The sequence below is a fragment of the Stigmatopora nigra genome, chromosome 9, assembly GCF_051989575.1.
Source record: "Stigmatopora nigra isolate UIUO_SnigA chromosome 9, RoL_Snig_1.1, whole genome shotgun sequence".
Taxonomy (NCBI): Eukaryota; Metazoa; Chordata; class Actinopteri; order Syngnathiformes; family Syngnathidae; genus Stigmatopora; species Stigmatopora nigra.
The window spans coordinates 13,843,396-13,868,094 of record NC_135516.1 but is presented as its reverse complement, the minus strand read 5'-3'; the positions used below and the strand labels follow the sequence as shown (position 1 = coordinate 13,868,094).

The 24,699-nt window shown below is 36.3% G+C and overlaps 1 protein-coding gene across 21 annotated transcripts in view; it reads left to right on the top strand.

Moving 5' to 3' along the window:
- Positions 1–23,742, top strand: part of ptprfb (protein tyrosine phosphatase receptor type Fb) — a 176,788-nt gene extending 153,046 nt beyond the window's left edge. For 14 of the 21 annotated variants that reach the window (XM_077725114.1, XM_077725115.1, XM_077725120.1 and 11 more), the window contains 13 exons: positions 3,978–4,090; positions 7,049–7,081; positions 9,697–9,794; positions 13,216–13,339; positions 13,435–13,610; positions 14,832–14,951; positions 16,322–16,476; positions 17,496–17,781; positions 18,427–18,605; positions 20,161–20,287; positions 21,253–21,533; positions 21,614–21,749; positions 22,558–23,742. In XM_077725114.1, the coding sequence (XP_077581240.1) occupies positions 3,978–4,090; positions 7,049–7,081; positions 9,697–9,794; positions 13,216–13,339; positions 13,435–13,610; positions 14,832–14,951; positions 16,322–16,476; positions 17,496–17,781; positions 18,427–18,605; positions 20,161–20,287; positions 21,253–21,533; positions 21,614–21,749; positions 22,558–22,626 (1,897 nt within the window). In that variant the 3' untranslated portion in view covers positions 22,627–23,742. The remainder of the gene's footprint in view (positions 1–3,977; positions 4,091–7,048; positions 7,082–9,696; positions 9,795–13,215; positions 13,340–13,434; positions 13,611–14,831; positions 14,952–16,321; positions 16,477–17,495; positions 17,782–18,426; positions 18,606–20,160; positions 20,288–21,252; positions 21,534–21,613; positions 21,750–22,557) is intronic. The other 7 variants (XM_077725121.1, XM_077725125.1, XM_077725131.1 and 4 more) reach the window with 1 other exon arrangement.
- Positions 23,743–24,699: the final 957 nt, after the last annotated feature.

The window sequence follows — 24,699 nt, the reverse complement described above, 5'->3', positions numbered from 1 at the left end:
CATAACAGCCTACTTTTTGCATAACAAGGTTAAAACAAGCCATGGAAGGTGCGTGATTGGAGGACGGTGCAAGTTTACACGTGCATATTCCACATTTTGGTGGCCACGTTATTCATTCAACACATCCGTCCCTGTCTATCCGTGCCGTGTTTCATTATCAATCCGACATCGGCATGTGACCCCGGCACCCCCAGCGCCCCCCTAACCCTCCGCCATATGTGAATTTGTGGAGGCAGCACACGGCTGCAGAATGGCCCCTTGTCAAGTAAATGCCAAGCCGAGGGAAAGTGCCGCAAAAAGAAATGTTCCCGTCTTTGAAGCTGACATTATCCGTAGAGACTGGGTTCTTCCAGGCCGGAGTCGTAACAAAAGGCTTGTTCTGCCCTCATTAAGCATACGGCTTGCTCCACAAACACACACGCTGACACACTTGAGTTCACACTAGCACATTCCCACACTCACTTTAGGCTTGATGTGAATAACCTTATTGAAAAATCTGCCCTGATGACTAGAGGCAAACTACGGCCTGCGGGCCACATATGGCCTGTTAGGCTTTTTAATCTGGCCCGCCGACGTTGTCCAAAAAATGTTTTTATTTATTTTTCCCCAAGATGGCGCCGTCACGCGAAAGCCAGTGGCAGTGGCTCAGTCCACTCTTATTTGTTTTTCGTGTTTTACAGTCCATCTATCTTCTTTTAAATTACATATTATTTCTTAATACATTCCTTTTTACTTGATTTTGTACTCTATACTTTTTACTTTAATGATCAGTGATGAGTATGTTAATACTTAAGTCCTTTTTTTTTCAGTTTATATTTCATATGTACTCTTAACGGATGCACTTTTTTATATGTTATCATATATTTTTTTCCCCAAAATGGCGCCATGACACGGAAGCCATTGGTAGTAGCTTGGTCCACTCTTATTTGCTTTTTTTAATGTTTTTCAGCCCCTCTATCTTTTTTTAATTACATCTTAATATTTCTTAATACATTCCTTTTTACTTTACTTTGTACTTTATACTTTTTACTTTAATGACGAGTGATGAGTATAGGATAACTATTCATTCCTGTATTGTATAGTATAAATAGGAAAGGCATTTTAGACATAAATTAGATAGTTATATAGTATATATTATATACATATTTAAATAAATAAGTGTGTTGCTGAAATATATACATATTTTAGTATGTTAATACTTAAGTCATTTTTTTCTGTTTATGTTTCATATGTACTGTTAACGGATGCACTTTTTTACATGTATCGTATCTTGTGCTGACCCCGCCCATCTGTCATTTTTTTTAAAGTCAATGTGGCCCCCCCAGGCCCAAAAGTTTGCCCACCCCTGGCTTAGCCCTCCTATTGCATTGCTCTCAGGATTGGGAATAACTTTACTCTGTCATATTGAACCAGGGCCAGTTTAATTAAAACATGCATCTAGCATTGGCAGAAATAACTAAAGGAAAAGGACATTTATCTTAGTAATGCCTTTAATAACCATTTTTAATTACGTTTTCAATAGGTCAAATTCATCTTGTGACTATTGGATTATGAATCAAAGGGAAATGAATGACTTAAAGCCACTTGAATGATTTCAAAGTAACCAAGAAAATGTTATTCCGTGTTGTTTTATATCATTTCAACTCCATCACATACCATTTCATTCAATAGTTGAAGGGAATTTTCACACTTTATGAAGTACTAGACAAAATATTTGACTCGGTTTCCTATTTAAGTGTTTTTTAGATTTTTTAAAATGTCCAAATAGTAAATTATTTTATGGTATGTGTTAATTAGACGAATCCAAGGTAACATTAACTAAACAATTCAGTTTTTTCCCCATTTTCTAATTGTTAGATTGCAGTAGTCAACAATAACAATTAAGGTCGGAACTCCAAAACAACTCCATTGAAAATTAAACCAAAAAAAAGCCTCAATTCGGCAAAACAATTCCATAATCATGCAAAAAAGAGCGTCACCATTAACCACAATATGCCAGTAATCACGAAGGTTGTTGGATAGCCATCACCCCGAATCAGAAATTTCTTAAGCGTCCTTCTAGGTCTGCATTCTGGGGTAAAGGTCAGTCCTATCTTCCCGAGCTCGCCCCAGACAAAACTGTAAAATATGTTGTTTCAAAGTAATATTTGTATTTTTTATTTTATTTTTTTTACCCCCAAAAATTCGCGAAGCTCTGAGTCTGCGATAGCTGAACCGTGAAGTAGCGAGGGAACACTGTACATAAGGCCTGTCCACCTGAATGCTAACATTACGGTGGACTTAAACGAACCTGCACTATGATTCGCTATTGCGACACAGGTGCTACAAAAACCGGTCTCAATTACCCCGTGTTGTGCCGCCCAGCTGATGAGCTAATTACAGCAGCCGCCTGTTTTCCCTCTCAGTCTGGGAAGCCTGTAAACACAATGTGTTGTTGGCACACAAGCCTAAACACAACCGTGAAAATCACACATGTACACAAGTCCTTCACATTCCCACACAAAAGCTGTCATACATCCAAAACTAAGCAATACCACTCCAGGAAAATTGGTGGCCTTTCTAACTACTCAATTGTGAGACTAATGATGATTATGATGTCCCGGTATTTAACACTTTAATTGTCATAAGTAGCCCTTAAACAAATTAGATAGCCATGCCAATCATTAACCTCACATTGCCTTGTTGACCTTTTTGAAAATGTATTTTTAGCATTATCCAAACAGGAAGTTTAGTTATGATTTATTCTTAGCAGAAGTTCAGACAAATTGTGACATGTCCTTGGGAAATTGCCCAAAAAAATATAATTAGAGTAAGTTCAAAGCGGTTATGTAAAAAATTGAGGCCAAGAAACAGAATGGGGCACCTTTGAAGTTCTCTCCCATCATATTAGTTGACTAAAAATGATCCTTTAAGTTGGATCCAATTGGACGCAATACTAAGCAGCATGTTCAGTCAGAAGGAATCAGTGGATGTTGTTCAGCCAGATCTTGGAATCTAGAAAGTTTAGCGAAGAACTGAAGAGTTACTCCAACAGTTGACATTGAGGGTGCATCTGGAAAGTGCGTAACCGGACGTTTGGTTGCCGGTCTTTTGGTCGCTTGGGAAATGGTGACAGAGAGTTTACTGTTGAAACCAGCTCTAAAAATTGTATTCAGGAGTTTAATATCTAAGTACTGTTTAATATCTAAGTAGTGTTTAATACCTAAGTACTGTTTAATATTTAAGTACTGTTTAACATCTAATTGCTGTTTAATATCTAAACACTGTTTAATATCTATTTACTGTTTCATATCTAAGTACTGTTTAGTATCTAAGTACTGTTTAATTTTTAAGTACTGTTTAATATCCAAGTACTGTTGAAACCAGCTCTCAAAATTATATTCATGAGAGTTTAATATCTAAATATTTACTGTTTTCAACAGTACTTAGATATTAAACAGTACTTGGATATTAAACAGTACTTAGATATTAAGCAGTACTTAGATATTAAACAGTCCTTAGATATTAAACAGTACTTAGATATTAAACAGTACTTAGATATTAAACAGTACTTAGATATTAAACAGTACTTAGATATTAAACAGTACTTAGATATTAAACAGTACTTAGGTATTAAACTCTCTCTCTCACGAATATAATTTTGATTATTCCAGGAAGTGTAATCACAGTTATTTCTCCAAATCTAATTAAGCATCAGTTCAACAGTCGTCAGTAGACCCACCAACAAAACATATGTACAGCCTCCCTGGAAAATTCTGGAATACATCTTCCAAAGTGTCAAAATGTATCCACACTCTGCAATTCAAACCAAGAAAGGATCCTCCTAAAAAAAAAGTGTGGTGACCAATTGTTTAGCCCTTTCAAAGAGAAGCCGTGTCTTTCTAAGTCATGTTGTCATTTCCCCTTGAGTGGATAGATTGGCGCCTCGCTGCAGGACACCACTTAAATGTTGCTTTGTTATTTGTCTTTCCCCCCAGGAAACGGGCGTCACCCCTACCCAAGGATGAGCACTCGGGTGGAGTGAAAGACTCCCTGCTGGCCAACTCCTCCGACCCTGTAGAGATGAGACGACTCAACTACCAGACGCCAGGTAGGCTTGCAACCTTCCTTGATGCATTTGTTATCGAGATGTTGTTGAAGACAATTCAATTTCACTAAATGGTTTGTATAACCAGAGAGTGTCTCCATGTTTTGAATCATGAGAGGATACATTTTTCAAGACTTTTCAATGTGGGGTGGACTTAAGGTGGACTTTGTTGAACTACCGTATTTTCACGACTATAAGGCGCACTTAAAAGTCTTAAATTTTATCCAAAATAGACAGTGCGTCTTATAATCCAGTGTGCCTTATATAAGGAAAAAACTGAAAACCAAAAACGAAAAACCACCACTGTCAGATATTAAAAAAACACAAACGCCTGAACTGAAACAATACTGTTAAATATGCAGATGCCATCTTTGTTTACAAAATCTTCCATCATATAGCTCCTCCCCCACTGCAAGATTTTATACAAAAAAATCCAAAACCTCAACAATGGCTGGCTCTAGAGGTGACTGTAAAGTAGTGAGTACTTCATACCTGGAAGTCAATAACAATTGCCGTATTTTCACCCCTATAAGGCGCACTTAAAAGTCTGAAATTTTCTCCAAAATTGTGACCAGGGTGGTATGGGTCCCCGATGATGTTCCTGGCTCTGACAATCAGGGCTTCTTAAGTGTCCCTGTCTTCAATCAAAATTGTTTTCTTTACTAATCGGTGGTGTCTATCAAAAGCATCCTATCACTTTCTGTGAAGGCTGTAGTAGACAAATAAGAAATGTAGTATGTTTTTTTATAGTCGTACTTGAGAAAATTGGAGTACCACCACTTGATGTGGTCCCAAAAATAGCTTGGATTTTAGAACCAACGAAAAACACATCCAAGGCATTTCAGCTAAGGCGTAAGACAGAGAAAACCCATTTTTTATTTCCTTCCGTCCTCATTGATACGGACACAATCCAATCATTTTTGCCGACTCCAGGCTTTAAAAAGGAGTTCAATTTACGAAGCGGTCTTTATTTTTCTTTGTAGATTTTCCTAGAAGGAAAACTAAGACCTATCCTTGCCCTCATAGAAGTCTGCCACAATTTCAACTGCAAAACATTGTACATCGCACTGAAAACTTGGCAAAGGCAAAACTCCTCTATCAGTCTGTCTACATTAAATTCAACACAAACCCATCACCATGACTCATAGCTTTAGAAGTAGCTTTCATTCGTGAGCATCTCCCCCGCCCCCTTTTGTGTCTTTTCTCCATAAAATCAAAACACAGACTTGAACCAAGTGGCAGAGATTTTACTGTTGAAACCAGCTCTCAAAATTATATTCATAAGATAGAGTTTAATATCTAAGAGAGAAGTTTAATATCTAAGGTAGAAGTCTAATATCTAAGATAGAAGTTTAATATCTAAGTACTGTTTAATATCTAGGTACTGTTTATTATCTAATCACTGTTTAATATCTAAGTACTATTTAATATCTTAGTACTGTTTAATATCTTAGTACTGTTTATTATATAAGTACGGCATATAATCTAAGTACTGTATATAATCTAAGTACTGTTTAATATCTAAGTATTGTCTAATGTCTAAGTATTTTCTAATATCTAAGTACTGTTTAATATCTAAGTAGTGTTTAATACCTAAGTAGTTTAATATCTAAGTATTGTCTAATATCTGAGTACTGTTTAATATCTAAGTACTGTTCCATATCTAAGTACTGTTCCATATCTAAGTACTGTTCCATATCTAAGTACTGTTCCATATCTAAGTACTGTTCCATATCTAAGTACTGTTCCATATCTAAGTACTGTTCCATATCTAAGTACTGTTCCATATCTAAGTACTGTTCCATATCTAAGTACTGTTCCATATCTAAGTACTGTTCCATATCTAAGTACTGCTTAATATCGAAGTACTGTTGAAACCAGCTCTCAAAATTATATTCAATTATATTCAATTATTATAAATATCTACTGTTTTTAACAGTACTTAGATATTAAACAGTACTTGGATATTCAACTCTCTCTCTTAGATATTAAACTCTCTCACCCCCTTTTGTATCCTTTCTCCATAAAATCAAAACACATACTTGAACCAACAACTTTTTAGCTTTAGCACCAAACCGAGAAGGTTTTTTTTATATATATATATATTTTTTTTTAAGATTTTGACCTTAGCCTCCTCCATCTTTCCCCCAATCCCTCCCTTCCTCCATCAGTTCCTTTCAAACCCCCACCAACCAGGTAATGAGTCGTGGTGCCTCTGATGTCAAGGTGAGCTAGGTGAAGGGAACAATGGAGCTGAAAGAAAATGTCAACCATGCAACACACATGCACACACACACACACAATTTGTGTCTGCATTCCTTCTCACAGGTTATTAGAGACCACATTGAGAAACACACAAATGCACACAAGCACACAATCACACAGCCTCTTTGAACCCTTGCAGAGGAATTAAGCAGTTCTGGCGCTCTAAAGGATCCCTGTTCTTCCCTCCTCCCACTCCACCTCTTTTCCCTTTTGTCTTCTGTTTTTCCCCCTGAAGGATAATCTCTTTCTCTCTCTCTTTCTTTCTCTCTCTCACCCACTGTCGCTCTTTTCTCTCACACTCTAACGCCCCCTTCCTTTTTACCGAGAATGTCAACATTTAACTCTCTTTCCCCAACCAAACCCGATCAAATATTCATTAAACTGAACAAGCCATCGGCTGCCAATTTTCAATCTCAATGATTCGATTGACTTACAGTAAGATAAGGCTTCTGCTTTGGTTATAAATGAAGTAATAATGCAAAAAATCAAGTTATTGAACATGTATTGGATGTCAAATATATGCTGACTACCACTGACAGTTTTTGTTGTTGTTGGTATAAAAGAAATGAGAATTATTGAATCCATTGGGCATTATTTTAAACCACTGTCCCGAGATCATCTTGCCATTGAGCTACTTTTCTTTCTCTGTATTTTCTTCCTTCCTTCCTTCCTCCTGTACTTTCCTTTCTTCCACAGGTCCCAGCTCTCACCGCAGCCCCAACACGCCAAGTTAGTCAGCTATGTCGTTTAAGCCCCTTGGCCCCTCCGCCACAGTCGTACAGTTCAGTTTACAAATCCTTTGGACCCCTGACCGGACGTTTGGTCGCCGGTCAAATGGTAACTAAGAGTTTACTGTTGAAACCAGCTCTCAAAATTATATTTACGAGACAGAGTTTAATATCTAAGTACTGTTTAATATCTTCGTACTGTTTAATATCTAAGTAGTGTTTAATATCTAAGTACTGTTTAATATCAAAGTACTGTTTAATATCTAAGTAGTGTTTAATATCTAAGTAGTGTTTAATATCTAAGTACTGTTTAATATCTAAGTACTGTTTAATATCTAGGTACTGTTTAATATCTAATTACTGTTTAATATCTAATTACTGTTGAAACCAGCTCTCAAAATTATATTCATGAGAGAGATTAATATCTAAGCATCTACTGTTTTCAACCGTGCTTAGATATTAAACAGTACTTGGATATTAAACAGTACTTAAATATTAAACAGTACTAAGACATTACACAGTACTTAGAAATTAAACAATACTTAGCTATTAAACAGTACTTAGATGTTAAACAGTACTTAGATATTAAACAGTAATTTTATATTAAACATTACTTAGATATTAAACTCTCTCTCATGAATATAATTTTGAGAGCTGGTTTCAACATTAAACTCTCTGTCACCATTTTAACAGCGACCAAACGCCCGAACACCCTTTGGGCCTTACTTTATGACATCATTTCAATCCCCAAAAGATGTGATCCTCTAAGACACAACCGCCTTGTTCTTCTTGGTCTTGTAAAAATACTGAACTGTACTGCTGGGTGGAAACAGGTGTCAATTGTGTTTCTCACGCAATCCCATTGTGTATGTGTTTGTCTATCCCTACTTCATCATCCAACCAATCTGTCGCCCTCGAGCACGGCACCAAAGCGACTGACTTCATAGTTAGCCGAGCTGACATGTGTTCGACGCACATTCGGCTATTTTGCCTTTTCATCCTCCATTTCATCCGAGCCGTGGATGTAAAACACCGATGTGGCCACAGAACGGCTTATGTTAATATGCTGCTATTAATTGGATTCATTGCTCAGGTGCTTTGGTGTGGAGAGGTATTAGATTGCAGTCAATGAGATTTGGGTGGTTGAATGCTTCAAGTACTAAAGCTATTAAGGTGATCATTTGGAAGTAAAGCAAAGTACTGTATTTATTTGTTATTTGAATTGATTTTTTTAATGAGTAAGCAAAGGTAGGTGAGGATTTTTGGGGCTACTGTATTTTCTCGCATATAAGCCGTATTTGTCGCTATAAAAATGATGACTGAAGAGAGGGTATGGCTTATATGTGCATAAATTAGACTTTTTCTTAAGGTTTTCCTATCAAAGTAACATATTTGTACTCAATATTAAGACTATGTATATGGAGGTTAGAATTGGGAGTCAGGGGCGGCTTATATGAGGGAAATTCTCAAATTAAATGATTTTGAGGCAGTTTTAAGGGTGTGGCTTATTTGTGGAGGCGGCTAATATGCGGAAAAATGTAGTATTTCGTTTGTTTCTGTGGTAATTGTAAAATTCAATGAGTTTTAAGGCAATTTTAAGGGTGTGGCTTATACGTGGAGGTGGCTAATATGCGAGAAAATGTAGTATTTTGTTTGTTTCTGTGGTAATTGTAAAATTCAACTAATTTTAAGGGTGCGGCTAATATGCGATAAAATGTAGTATTTTGTTTGCTTCTGTAGTAATTGTAAAATTCAATGATTTTTAAGGGTGTGGCTTATATGCAAAGGCGGCTTATATGCGAGTATATGTGGTATTTTGTTTGCTTCTGTAGTAGAAATGGGTAGCAGCACATATATTTTCACCAAGTTTTGTTTTTGCATGATTTACGACTACAAACAAGTCATCATGAAATCTGAACTAAAACTGGACAAAAACTGTTTTCAAAACACTTTAGTAACGTAGCAAGTAACTCATTTTGCATTCTTTGAAACTGTAAACTGTAAAAATAATAGTTTGTGATCAGATAGTTATACTTTAATTTTTGGTTTTTATCCATTTTAGTGTTTATTTTGGTAAGATATTGAAGTACTTTGATATATCTATGAGTGGTGTCAAGGTGACACGCAGAATTGACGATGAACTCCTACTATTTTCCAACCAATGTGTTTTAAGCCTCCATCAAAGACACATGAGGGAATTCGTGCTAACAGATTAGCAATAAATCACACCAATAACTCAAGAAAACAGCAGGAGTGAATAGAGAGGTTGTTTGAAAGTAATCCAGGCTAAATACTCTATACTCCGCCAAAGGATGCTCCATTGTAAAGAAGCCATATTTTCAAAGAAATACATTCTGGCGGGTGACCAGTCACTTTCCCAAACCTGCTTCCATCTTGTAAAATAAGAGTGTGGGTTTTTCGATGGTTTATTCGTTTTCCAGAACCACATTTTTGCTTCCAACCCCCCCTATACATCCACAGAAGCATGCCTACTTTATGTCCTGGCTGGCCATCTACTGTCACACTGATGCATCATGGCTCCGCCCCATTTTTCGGGTATTCTGTGGAAAGTTACCCATTCTCAATGTGTTTTTTTGTTGTTGTTTTTTTCCGCAGGGATGCGAGAACATCCGCCCATTCCTGTTGCCGGACTAGCAGACCATATTGAGGACCTTAAGGCCAATGATGGCTTGAGATTTTCCCAGGAGTATGAGGTAAGCACTAATACTTTTTTTAAACATTAACTAGGGGTAAATAACGAATCATGTGGCTGTCTAGTCAAAGAAAATTCCAGTGGTACTGTATTTTGCTGTTTAATATACCCCTGCCGTTTAATATACCCGGGTATATTAAATGGCAGGGGTATACTGAATGGAAGGTATGATCCACTACACCAGGGGTGGCCAACCAGTCAGAGACCAAGAGCCACATTTTTTACTGTGTTACCGCAAAGAGCCACATTTTTTACTGTGTTACCGCAAAGAGCCACATCACACAGATTTATTGTAAATGTCACACACCAGCATAGTAATGACATAAATTGACTCCTACAGTACTAACAGCACAGGCCAGTCATTATCAACAATGAACATTGTGTGTGCACTGTCTCACACAGACAAACTCTCAGTTCAACCAAGTCCACAAACAAAAATATAATAATTTACAATAGCGTTTTTCTTTTTCTATGCATGTTACTTAGTGGGACTTCTGTCATAAAATCAGCGCCTATTTTTGCGCAACATTCGCTCCTTGTGAGCTGTCATTTATTATGAATGGCTTTTCGCTAGTTAAAAGCCATTCATAATAAATGACAGCTCACAAGGAGCGAATGTTGTTATTATATTTTTGTTTGTGGACTTGGTTGAACTGAGAGTTTGTCTGTGTGAGACAGTGCACACACAATGTTCATGCGAGGCAGACCAAGGCGAGAGTGCTCAGCCGGGAGCAGCCAATAGGAGAGCGAGGTGTACACCCACGTGGTGGGCGAACTAGCGCGCCCACCACGTGGGTGTACACCTCGCTCTCCTATTGGCTGCTCCCGGCTGAGCACTCTCGCCTTGGTCTGCCTCGCAGGGGGTGTGGCTTTTTCAGCCGACGCTCGATCTTTGGGATACTTTTTGTGTGCGCGACGCCGTTCATTGTCGCTTCTGGTTCACGGGAGCTCTCCCACTCTGTTAAAAACGTTTACTCAAATGACCTTGCTCCTACTGGGAAACTTTGAGGTATTTTCATCCCAAGCACATGCGCATTGGACGAAAATACCGTATTGAACTCAAGCGAAGCGCACACGCAAAAAAAAATAAAACACAAATACAAACTTTGATATGGACGTAAGAGCCGCATGAAACCGGGCAAAGAGCCGCATGCGGCTCGCGAGCCGCGGGTTGGCCACCCCTGCACTACACACTCATATATATATTGTATATTAAATATAATATAAAAAAGCTAAAATAAACAGTCAATAAAAAACATAATATTCAGGGATTTTAATCCAGTTATTTTTATCCATTTATTAAAAAAAATATATATATCAATTTGTGTGGGCCAGCAAAGTAATCCGTTAAAGTTAATCAATTTTTCTGTGTTTTTAGTTCAAAAATCATTTTGTAAAATCTAAAAATATATTTAAAAAAAAGCTAAAATGAACATTGTTTTAAATCAATAAAAAACTGAATATTTAGGGCTTTTAATCCAGTTCTTTTAATCCATTTATATAAAAAAAATCTAAATATTATATATATTATATCTTGAACAGCAGGGGTATATTAAATGGCGCTCAAACAGGAGACTCAAAAACATAATCAATAAATTATGAAAACCCCAATTCAATAACACAAAAAAATCTACTTTCTAATTATCTACCAAAAGGATGCTTTCAAGAGTGACTAAAAAATCAGAATCAAAACGCATCATCCATAAATTACCCTAACAAGACGACTAAAATGACGCAAAAAGTCCGTCAATAAATACTTTTGTAGCTTTGTCTATGGATCCCTTTTTACAAATTAAGTCAAAAACATCTTCTAATATAACTAAAATCCCCTTTGGCCCCTTTTCCAAAGCCACTCAGTGTTCAAGCGTACATTTCTACGAAGTTTTTTTCTCCGCTTTGATCCAAGCCCCGACAGCTTAATGACTTTAAAAGCCGATGCTGCATTTTATTCTTTTTGTACGTGTACAAAACTAGCAGGTGGTAACGAACCAAAAAAAAGGCAATGGCGTCTTGATGCTCCTCGTTCGCATCCTGTGATGCAACCAAAACCGGCGAGGGATTATCTCTCCTCTTCAATAAAAAAAAGAAATTAGCATTTAAAGTGGCACATTGCTTTTGGAGAGAGCAAGCGAGGAAATGTACAAAAAAAACAGAAAGATCCTCTTTTATATTTTTTTCTGGACGTTTCAATCTCTTTCGTGTTGTACCATTGATTGACCGCTTGGAATGATTGAAAGATGATGGGAATATTTTTTTTTGTTGAAAAAAAACAGTTTGTTTTCCTATTTGGAAACACTTTTTTTTATCCTATGAAGTATAATGGAAAAAGGAAATGAGTTGTTATGGCGTCAAGGTTATTGTCAACTCTGAGTATGTTTATAACGACATATTTCTGACATGGCCTTACACAATACATTAAAAAATAACTTTTCAACTACAAAAAAGCCCAGAATGACAAACTCCTGTTAACATTAGCTGATAATAGATGTAATATTAGTGGCTTTTGACTATATTGTTTTTCTTTTTAACATTTTTACATGCCGGTTTTGATTACATATTGCATAACTTGGTCTTTTGGTCCCCGTTTTTTTGGTCAATTTTGGTCGCCGGTCTTTTTGGTGACCGAGAGTTTACTGTTGAAACCAGCTATCAAAATTATATTCATGGGAGTTTAATATCTAATTAGTGTTTAATAAATAAGTACTGTTTAATATCTAAGTACTTTTTCATATCTAAGTACTGTTTAAAATCTAAGTACTGTTTAATAAATAAGTAATGTTTAATATCTTAGTACTTTTTCATATTTAAGTACTGTTTAATATCTATGTACTGTTTCATATCTAAGTACTTTTTCATATCTAAGTACTGTTTGATATCTAAGTACTGTTTCATATATAAGTACTGTTTCATAGCTAAGTACTTTTTCATATCTAAGTACTGTTTAATATCTAAGTATTGTTTCATATCTAAGTACTGTTTAATACTAGGTACTGTTTAATATCTGAGTACTGTTGAAATCATCTCTCAAAATTATATTCATGAGAAAGATAGTTTAATATCTAAATATCTCCTATTCTCAACATTACTTAGATACTTAGGACCAAAAGTCCTTAGGACCAAAAGACTTGAGGACCAAAAGACCGGCGACCAAAAGTCCGAGCACCTTTTGTTTCCTACATTTTGTATAATGTGCTTTTTTTTGGCGGTCATTTTCTTAGATTTAGATCTCATCACCAATATTTTCACGTAATGTTTTGATGCCAATCTAGACACTCCTTGTTTTTACCCAAATTGATTCCTACTGTTGCTAGGCAGGAATGCCACTTAAAATCTTATGTATCTTCTTATCGGTATCATGATACCACCTACTTACTCGCTATTGTGCATTCACACGTCCATTTGTCATTCAACCCCCTTTTTAGTCTATTGATCCGGGCCAACAATTCACCTGGGAAAATTCCAACATGGAAGTGAACAAGCCAAAGAACCGCTACGCCAACGTGATCGCCTACGACCACTCTAGAGTGGTGCTCACCTCCGTCGATGGTAAGTGTAAAAAAAAAAAAAAAAAAAACCTTGAACGGCCTGGCAAAATGGGGAAAATGTCATCTTAGATAAATGTTTATGTTTTTCTTTCACAGCTGTGCCGGGAAGCGACTACATCAACGCCAACTACATCGACGGCTACAGGAAGCAAAACGCCTACATTGCCACGCAGGGACCGCTTCCTGAGACGCTTAGCGACTTCTGGAGGATGGTGTGGGAGCAGCGCTCAAGCACCATTGTCATGATGACAAGACTGGAAGAGAAATCTAGGGTAAGGAAAAGCATTTCAATTCATTTTAGATGCAGTATTTTTGGATGAATTAAACAAATGATAGCGAAACTTTGGGAAAATATTACTGAAAAAACACAAGTGGAAGAAGCATCAATATTTGATGGAAATCATGCACATAAACAGTACTTAGATATTAAACAGTACTTGGATATTAAACAGTACTTGGATATTAAACAGTACTTGGATATTAAACAGTACTTGGATATTAAACAGTACTTGGATATTAAACAGTACTTGGATATTAAACAGTACTTGGATATTAAACAGTATTTGGATATTAAACAGTACTTGGATATTAAACAGTACTTGGATATTAAACAGTACTTGGATATTAAACAGTACTTAGATATTAAACAGTACTTGGAAATTAAACAGTACTTGGATGTTAAACAGTACTTGGATGTTAAACAGTACTTGGATGTTAAACAGTACTTGGATATTAAACAGTACTTGGATATTAAATAGTACTTGGATATTAAACAGTACCTAGATATTAAACAGTACTTAGATATTAAACAGTACTTAGATATTAAACAGTACTTAGATATTAAACTTCTCTCTTAGATATTAAACTCTCTCTTATAAATATAATTTTGAGAGCTCGTTTCAACAGTAAACTCTCTGTCAAACGTCCGGAGACCAAACGTCCGGCGACCAAACATCCGAGCACCATCTCTTAGTGGCTAGCAAAAGTCTTGATGAGGTCCTAGGTGCCAAACTTGTAGTTGAATATGGTAACATTTTTTGGGAACAAACGGTCCTTGAGTCTGTTTGTCTTGGTTGTTATTATTTCAAATTTAAATTCCACCTTCCAAGAACTTTTCGATGATAATAATGCCATTTTATTTCCGACACATATCATCACATTAACCTTGCATATGCCCCAAAACAAAAAAAAGCAGACATGACAAAGGCCATGAAGCCACCCTGACAATGAGTTGATTGGAAATGATCACAGGCCGCTAAAAAAGACAAAGTGGCCTTTTGAAGTGCACTCCACACACATATGCACCGACGAGAGGTGAAAGTGGGGCGTTGGTGTTTTTTTTTGGTGGATGCTGAGTCTTCAGCTTTTAATGAGACAGAATGCATCACCTGTGATCCCACCCCTCTAATGTTCCATCCTTGTTAATCAGCTGCTCTCAATGCTTTTCTGACAGTCCACCTCTCTCCTCCCTCTTCTCCCTCTCTCTATTCCAGGTGAAGTGTGACCAGTACTGGCCTGCACGAGGAACTGAGACCTATGGAATGATTCAGGTCACCATGTTGGACACGGTGGAGTTGGCCACCTACAGCGTCCGCACTTTTGCACTCTATAAGGTAGGATATTTTCATTATTAGTATTTTGTTTGTCGGAGAAAGAATGGCAATATCAAGGTGGCCATTTTGGTTTGATTAGATAAGTTTATTCATCCTGTATTTGGGAAATTTTGTTGTCACAGTAGCAAGAGGGTGAGAATACAGACACAGAAAAAGACATTTTAGATATAAATAGATAGGTCATAAGTAAGTTAATAAATAAATACATGAATGAATATATAGATGACTGTGTTGCTGAAATATATATATATACATGTACATATATATACACTTACATACACATACATACACATACACAAACATACAAATAGATGTACATACACATAGATATACATACACATATATACACATTCATACACATATGTCCATACACATACACACATATGTCCATGCATATACATACACATAGATGTACACACATACATACACATATATGTACATGTATATACACATACATACACATAGATGTACATACACGTACATACACATAGATGTACATATATACATACATATACATAAATACACATAGATGTACATACACGTACATACACATAGATGTACATATATACATACATACACATAGATGTACATATATATACATACATACACATAGATGTACATACATATACATATACATGGATGTACATACCTATACATAAATGTACATATACATACACATAGATGTACATACATACACATAGATGTACATACCTATACATAGATGTACATACCTATACATAAATACACATAAATGTACATACACATACATACACATAGATGTACATACATATACATACACATACATACACATAGATGTACATATATATAAATACACATAGGTAGAATATGGCCGAAAAGTTGTTGTCTCACCATACATTTGAATTCCTTCATTCATTGGCTGCCAGCATTGGCAATAGACTTGTCCAATGAGCTTGCCCGATGGTTTCTTAGCAAAAGGTAACTAAACATTCAGTTCTTTGTTGTGGATGACATATTCAACTGTCGGCATTGATGGACCATCCTTAATTTTTCTCCGACTCTTTTCAAACCACAATTATCCGCCGTAATTAAACCACACAGAAGATTATCGGAATTTTTTTTCCCAAAGAATTGAGTAGTCCAATTCAGGAGGAAAAACCCCCTCACTTCTTATCTCCAGCGACAGCCGTGGAAACGACTCTAACGTTGGAGACCTTTCCTCAGAATAGCCAAGAACGTTTGACAATTAAATGGCTGGTGCTTTTCAAATGAAAGTGGCGGAATGTCGTTAAAGTGCTTTGACCTTTCACTGTCAGGAGTATTTGAGCTCAGCACGATATGTTCTCTTGGCAATTACACCACCGAATGTGCCACTTTTTGTGCTTTCGCAGAACGGTTCCAGTGAGAAGAGAGAACTGAGGCAGTTCCAGTTTATGGCTTGGCCTGACCATGGCGTTCCCGAGTACCCTACGCCCATTTTGGCCTTCCTGAGACGTGTCAAGGCTTGCAATCCTCCAGATGCAGGACCCATGGTGGTCCACTGCAGGTGGGAATCAAATCAAATGATGTCATTAATCGATTTGCATAAAATGCAGACATTTTGGAATTCCCCAGGCGACTTTACATAAGGAAATTGGCCCTCGCCAGCATGGGAAATATTCACTGTGCCACATTCCGTTTTAAATCGCCATTATGTGGCGAATCCAAACATGCATCGAGACATATCACATTGCCATCGGCATGAAGTAATTACTGTCAATAAGTACTGTCTGGAAATTTAATACCTACAGGAGTTTTACAGTAAATTCATAATTTAGTATTTCATGCCCACTAGAACCCTGCCATAACACACAAATCAGGAAAGTTGAAGAATGATCTAAGTACTGGTTAATATCCAAGTACTGTTTAATATCTGTGTAGTTTTTGTAATTTATGTAGTGTTAGATATCCGAGTACTGTTTGATATCTAAGTACAGTTTAAAATCTAAGTACTGTTAAATATCTATGTACTGTTTGATATCTAAGTACTGTTTAATATCTAAGTACTGTTTAAAATCTAAGTACTGTTAAATATCTATGTACTGTTTAATCTCTATGTACTGTTTAATATCTAAGTACTTTTTTTAATTTCTAAGTACTTTTTAAATATCTCAGTACTGTTAGTTATCTAAGTACTGTTAATTATCTATGTACTGTTTAATATCTAAGTACTTTTTTAATATCTAAGTACTGTTAATTATCAAAGTACTGTTTGATATCAAAGTACTGTTTGATATCTAAGTACTGTTTAATATGTAACTACTGTTTAACATATAAGTACTGTTTAACATATAAGTACTGTTTAACATATAAGTACTGTTTAACATCTAAGTACTGTTTAATATCTTAGCACAGTTTAAAAACCAAGTATTGTTTAATATCCAAGTATTGTTTAATATCCAAGTACTGTTTAATATCTTAGTACTGTTTAATATCTTAGTACTGTTTAATATCTAAGTACTGTTTAATATCTAAGTAGAGTAATGCTAATGCAGTAATTCCTTCTTGATTCCTTCCGCCGCACAGCGCCGGCGTGGGCCGGACGGGTTGCTTCATCGTGATCGACGCCATGCTGGAGCGCATGAAGTACGAGAAGTCGGTGGACATCTACGGCCACGTGACTTGCATGCGAGCCCAACGGAACTACATGGTACAAACCGAGGACCAGTACATCTTCATCCACGAGGCGTTGCTGGAGGCGGCCACCTGCGGAAACACGGAGGTGCCGGCGCGCAACCTCTACGCGCACATCCAAAAGTTGACGCAGCCGCCGGCCGGCGAGACGGTCACCGCCATGGAGTTGGAGTTCAAGGTGGGTCTGATAATCATGTATGGATTGACCGCCATATTGTTTTGTGTAGCCTGTGAAAGATAATCATATCGCTTGGACTTTACCTTTCAAGCTAAAATTCAAATGAAGATCATCTATTTATGGAGAATATATTATTTTTAGCCTTTTAAAAATATAAATTAAAAATCCAGACCATTAAAAATAGAAAAATACTCTTTTTAATGTCAATTAAAATGTTTTTCTGTTATTACTATATTGGCTGTATTTAAAAAAAATATATATATATATTTGTAAAAATCCAGACAATTAAACTTTTAAAAACTTTTTAAAATTTAAATATACGTAAAATATATTTCTGTTATTGCTGTCTTCCGTTTTAAAAATTTATAAAACGATTAAAAGATTAAAAATTAATGTTTTCCACCTTTTAAAAAATACTAATTTTTAAAAACTTTTTTCATCCCAAAATATATCTTCTAAAAATCTGAAAATAAATACACTTTTGACTGCTTACTCCTTTTTTATTTTGTCATTTACTTAAAGAAATAGACCAACAAAAAACGTTTTTACTTATATGTTCAACCATAGCTTGACTCGTGATCGCCCTCTCTGGCAAGAATATGAATAGCAGGTCTAAATCGTTGTTGTTGTCTCTCTCCTTGTTAGCGTCTGGCCAATTCCAAGGCCCACACGTCCCGCTTCATTAGCGCCAACCTGCCGTGCAACAAATTCAAGAACCGCCTGGTGAACATCATGCCTTTCGAGTCCACGCGCGTCTGCCTGCAGCCCATCCGCGGCGTGGAGGGCTCCGATTACATCAACGCCAGCTGCATTGACGGCTACAGGTACTGCCGTCCATCCTGCGCTTGATCCGCCAGTGCTTTGAAATTCTCGTTCTGTTCCGCTCTTGTGCCGACTTCCTTTGTATTGTCTCTTCCTTACGCTTGATCCACCATTTCTTCTCCTCACTTGTCCCTTTCTTTTACCTCCCTAAAAGTGTCCTCCCAATGCAATTGCGGACTATTCTCGTCTTCTCTGCGCAGTAGCAATCATATGGCACGCAGTAAATGAAATCTAGACAGTTTTTTTTAAATTATTATTACTTTTATTACTTTTTTTATTTTATACCCCTTTACACATGATGGTGCCATTAACATTAGCTGATAATAGATGTAATATTTGTGGCTCTTGACTATATTATTTTTCTTTTTAACATTTTTTACATGCTGGTTTTGATTACATATTGCACAACTTGTTTTAAAAATAACCTAGAAACCCAGCCAAAATGTGAATTTTATTTATTAAGCAATAAATTCAAAGTACTGTATTTTCAGGACTATAATGCGCACTTAAAAGTCTTAAATTTTCTCCAAAATAAGACAGGGCGCCTTATAATCCAGTGTGCATTATATATGTAAAAAACAAATAAAATGTGTCATTCGTTGATGGTGCGCCTTATAATCCAGTGTGCCTTATAGTTGTGAAAATACCTGTATTTTCACGACTATAAGGCACACTTAAAAGTCTTAATTTTTCTCCAAAATAAGACAGGGTGCCTTATAATCCAGTGTGCTTTTATATATAGAAAAAAAATAAAATGTGTCATTTGTTGAGGGTGCGCCTTATAATCCAGTGTGCCCTATATTCATGAAAATATCCGTATTTTCACGACTATAAGGCACACTAAAAAGTCTTAAATTTTCTCCAAAATAAGACAGAGCCCCTTATAATCCAGTGTGCTTTTATGTATAGAAAAAAAATAAAATGTGTAATTCATTGGGGGTGCGTCTTATAATCCAGTGTGCCTTACAGTCGTGTAAATAGAGTACTTGCATTTTCCCCTGGTGTTGACATTTAATGATAGTGGAGATATTGCATTGAATTATAGATGAAAAACATCTTTTTCTCCGCCCTTTAAGCATTCTCTTCTGGTTGGTCCTCCCCATCCATCTCTCTTGGAATCTCCTCTCCTTCAAAATTCTCCTCACAGCGTCATTTCTCCTCGCTCTGATGTCTTCTGTCCTCTCGTAACAATCTGTTGTTTCTTTATTTGTGCAAAGATAAGAAAAAATGGCCCTCAGCACATTCTAATCTCCCGGTTCCACGTTAGCATTTTGCCTGCAGTGTCTTCATTAGCTGCTTTTGTGTGTTTTGTGTGTATATATATGTATATATGTGTTTTTTTCATGCACATACATGCCAGCCAGCCTCCTTCTTTTTATATGCACCTGCCCACTTGTGTCGCATGTCCTGTAAATAACTGTGGGGCAATAGCGCCACCCACAGGCCAAGTAGCGACTGTGAAATAAGTAGCACAGACAGATATGTTTGGAATACCCGTGTTTAGTCATTTGCATCTTGTTTTTATTCTCTTTTATGATGATGTTTTTGTGTTTACAGACAGCAAAAAGCTTACCTGGCAACCCAAGGCCCACTAGCCGAGACCACGGAGGATTTCTGGAGAATGTTGTGGGAGCATAACTCCACCATCATCGTCATGCTTACCAAGCTACGAGAGATGGGACGGGTGAGGCGTGAACAATACATTGTGTATCTCATATATCATATTATAGCATAACATCTCATTGCATGGGTTTATTTTTGGATTCCAAGTACATGCGGTGTGCTATATTTAGCACTTTTGATACTTTTTTAACAAGTGAACAATCTTCTGTAAATGACTTTTTCATTTTTAGTTGCAGTAGTAACAGTTCCCTCGATTATCGCGACTTCACTTATTGTTTTTTTCTGCTATTGATTATTTAAATTTTTTGAAGTTCATAAAAATTGAAAATACACGCTGAAACTCGAAAGTATGTATGCATATATGTATGTATACATACGTATGTATGTATTTATACGTACGTATGTATGTATATGTACGTATGTACACGTACGTATGAATGTATGTATACATATGTTTGTATGTATGTATGAATGTATGTATACATATGTTTGTATGTATATGTATGTATATGTATGTATATATGTTTATATATATGTATACATGGTTATATATATGTATGTATATGTATCCATGTGTATATAAATATATGTATGTTTATTTATGTATGTATGTATATGTATGTATGTATATGTATGTATGTATACGTATGTATGTATATGTATGTATGTATATGTATGTATGTATATGTATGTATATGTATGTATGTATATGTATGTATGTATATGTATGTATGTATATGTATGTATGTATATGTATGTATATGTATGTATGTATACATATGAATGTGTACATATGTATGTATGTATATATGTATATGCTACTATTTTCTATTTCTCTATTTTATATGAAGGATTTGTGGATGGACGATAGATGAGTAAACACAACTCATAGTACATAAAGCAGTATCATGACCGAGATGTTTGTCGTCCATGGGGGATAATACATGCTAATGTCTTTATCGAGTCGTCATCTCTCTGACAATGACGGACGAGCGGAATATGCTAAATGAATTTCTTACCCAACAGGAGAAGTGCCACCAATATTGGCCTGACGAACGCTCGGCCCGCTACCAGTACTTTGTGGTGGACCCCATGGCCGAATACAACATGCCGCAATACATCCTGCGAGAATTCAAGGTCACGGATGCCCGCGATGGACAGTCTCGCACCATCCGCCAGTTCCAGTTCACCGATTGGCCTGAGCAGGGCGTGCCAAAAACCGGAGAGGGCTTCATCGACTTCATCGGGCAAGTCCACAAGACCAAGGAACAGTTCGGACAGGACGGACCCATCACCGTGCACTGCAGGTAGGAAACCCGATGTTCAATATTCTGACATTTCAACAGTACAACTACAACCTCACCACTTTTCTGGTTACCTGACGCAGTGCCGGCGTGGGCCGCACTGGAGTCTTCATCACGCTTAGCATCGTGTTGGAAAGGATGAGGTATGAAGGCGTGGTGGATCTCTTCCAAACTGTCAAAACGCTTCGCACCCAGCGACCTGCCATGGTGCAGACTGAGGTTAGAATTTTTGACATTTTTCCCATTAGACTCTTCAATATCTACCACGTGAAGACATATGGTAAAAGTACCGTATTTTCACGACTATACGGCGCATCCTATTTTTAGCCGCAGTGTCAGTAACGAGTGCTATTTCTGTATTTTACACACACAAAGGACACACCGTTTTTATAGACTCAGCCAGGCAAATAGTAGCTAGCTAGTAGTTAGCGTTACTATTCTAACACTGTCTTCCATGCTTCCTAAAGCTGTGTTGATGCCGATAGGCAGGCCACAATCCATTGGTTGTATTGACAAAAGTACTATATATCCCAGCAGTCACTGCGCAGTACTTTTTCTACGGGTAAATAGTAGAGTCGGGGGTTGCTTGCCATAGTTGTGAGAGCTGTAGAGGATAGTGTACCCTATCTACTGATTTATTTGATTTTATTGTGATAAAAGCGTGTTGATTTTGGTCTATATATAAAGTGCACTGGATTATGTGAAAATTATTTTAAAAAATAAAATAAAATTATACAAAAAATATATTACAAATTATAAAAAATAAATAAATATAAAAAATATATCAAATTATTTTAAAAATATTATTACGATTTTAAAAAATAAAAATAGTTTAAAAATATTATTCCAATTTTAAAAATTAAGTATTTAAAAAAAGTATTTAAACTATTTTGGAGAAAATTTAAGACTTATGGTCCTGAAAATACGGTAATGTCATTTTTGGGGGAATTCCAGAAGTATCCCCCATCTTATCCTTAGAATAATCCCCAACTCTAGGAAGCCATATTTTAACGTTTTTGTGTGACAGGACCAGTACCAGCTGTGTTACCGGGCAGCTTTGGAATATCTTGGGAGTTTCGACCACTATGCAACGTAACCACAGGCTCCGAGGTCGGACCCTCTCAGGAGTGTGCCAAGTGTCCCATCTCAGCCCACCATATGCCCCTAAAAAATACAAAAAAAACAACAAAAAACTCCATCAAACCCTGTTACTGTAGGGTTGAAGGCACAAAAGACAGAACCAACCATGTGACTTTTTTTGTGCTTTTTACGTCTTGTACAGTCCAGCGCCACCTGTACCAACAACACTCGTTTTTTTTACGTTTATGGTTTAGTCTACTTTTTTTATTTTTTAATCCCTTTTTTTGTTTAACAGTGTCTTAACGCAGTGCTTTTGTTTTCATACCTTTTTAAAACTTTTTACGTTGTATTTTTTTTGTTTTAAAAAGGGGTACTTATTAGCATAACGATGCTAGCTTAATCCTGCGGGTCAGCTAATTGTTTACGTCGTCATCGTCAATTTAGTTATGGGACGATAACAACGGTTTAAAAGAAAAAAATCAACAAAAAAACCTGCCTTTTCACTCGCTATTTCCTCCAGGACGAGCACAAAAGTGGTTAATGCTAAGCTAAGCTAAGAGACAACGTTTGTGTGTGTGTGTACAGGTAAGCAAAGCACACAACTGTGTTTTTCTGCAAAAAAAAAGGCCTTTGTACAGAATGGACCATTCCTCCCAGATGTGACACACACACTTGATTTTATTTTATACAGAAATAGAACTATAAATATAAATATATATATATATGATTATATATATGTACAATGACGCATAGGTGTACACACAGCTTATCTTGTTCTTGAGAGATGCCGTTTGCTGTATCTACTGTTCTACAAAAAAATATGGACAAAAAAATGCAGCACAAACCCTCACGGCGAAATATACACACTAACAAAATGGCCGCCTCGAGCGGCTGTGACGGATGTCGTAGGAGTTGGGGGCGGGGCTACCATGTTCATTTTAATATCTTGTGATTGCATTGTGCTGTAGGGGATCCACCTGTTGTACAAACACGCACAAAAAAGCGTGTCTGTTTTTCTATTTGTTGATAAAGAAATGGAATTTAAAAAAAAATGTTAACGAATGAACGCTCAAGTTGTATAAAAAAAAAAACTCGATGTTAATAAAGATATACAATTGGGTTTTTGTACAAATATGTCCGATATCATTATTGAGGTTGTTGTTGTTTTTTTTACAATCGGTTTAAGTTCATTTTTTTTTGTTTGGGGATTAATAATTGTTTATTGTGCATTCTACTTACATAATAATAGTATTATCATATGTTATTGTTTTAATATCACCTTGTATTGAAGTATTTTAACTATTGCATCTTAAAGAGAAAGTTATATGCTAACCTTGTCTTTTATTTTTTTGAAAGCAGGATTTAGGAAATGTCCAAACTTGGATTTTGAATGAAATTGACACCATCTGGAAAAAAAGGGTCACTGTTTGAGAACATGTCATGAAGCAAAACAGACTACTGAGCGGATACACGCGATGATTGTGGTGAGTAGAACACAACTCAACATTTAATATTGTCATAATCTGGCAGGTGAGTGGTTAGTGCCTCAGTGCCTTCAAAAACGACAGTATAGTAAGGCTTTTTCTTCTCTTCAAAAACGACATAGTATAGTAAGGCTTTTTTCTTTAAAAAACGACATAGTATAGTAAGGCTTTTTTCTTCAAAAAAACTAAATAGTATAGTTAGGTTTTTTTCTTCAAAAAAACGACATAGTATAGTAAGGCTTTTTTCTTCAAAAAACGACATAGTATAGTAAGGCTTTTTTCTTTAAAAAATCGACATAGTATAGTAAGGCTTTTTTCTTAAAAAAACGACATAGTATAGTAAGGCTTTTTATCGTCAAAACCGACATAGTATAGTAAGGCTTTTTTCTTTAAAAAAAACGACATAGTATAGTAAGGCTTTTTTCTTTAAAAAATCAACATAGTATAGTAAGGCTTTTTATCGCAAAAAAACGACATAGTATAGTAAGGCTTTTTATCGTCAAAAACGACATAGTATAGTAAGGCTTTTTATCGCAAAAAAACGACATAGTATAGTAAGGCTTTTTATCGTCAAAAACGACATAGTATAGTAAGGCTTTTTTCTT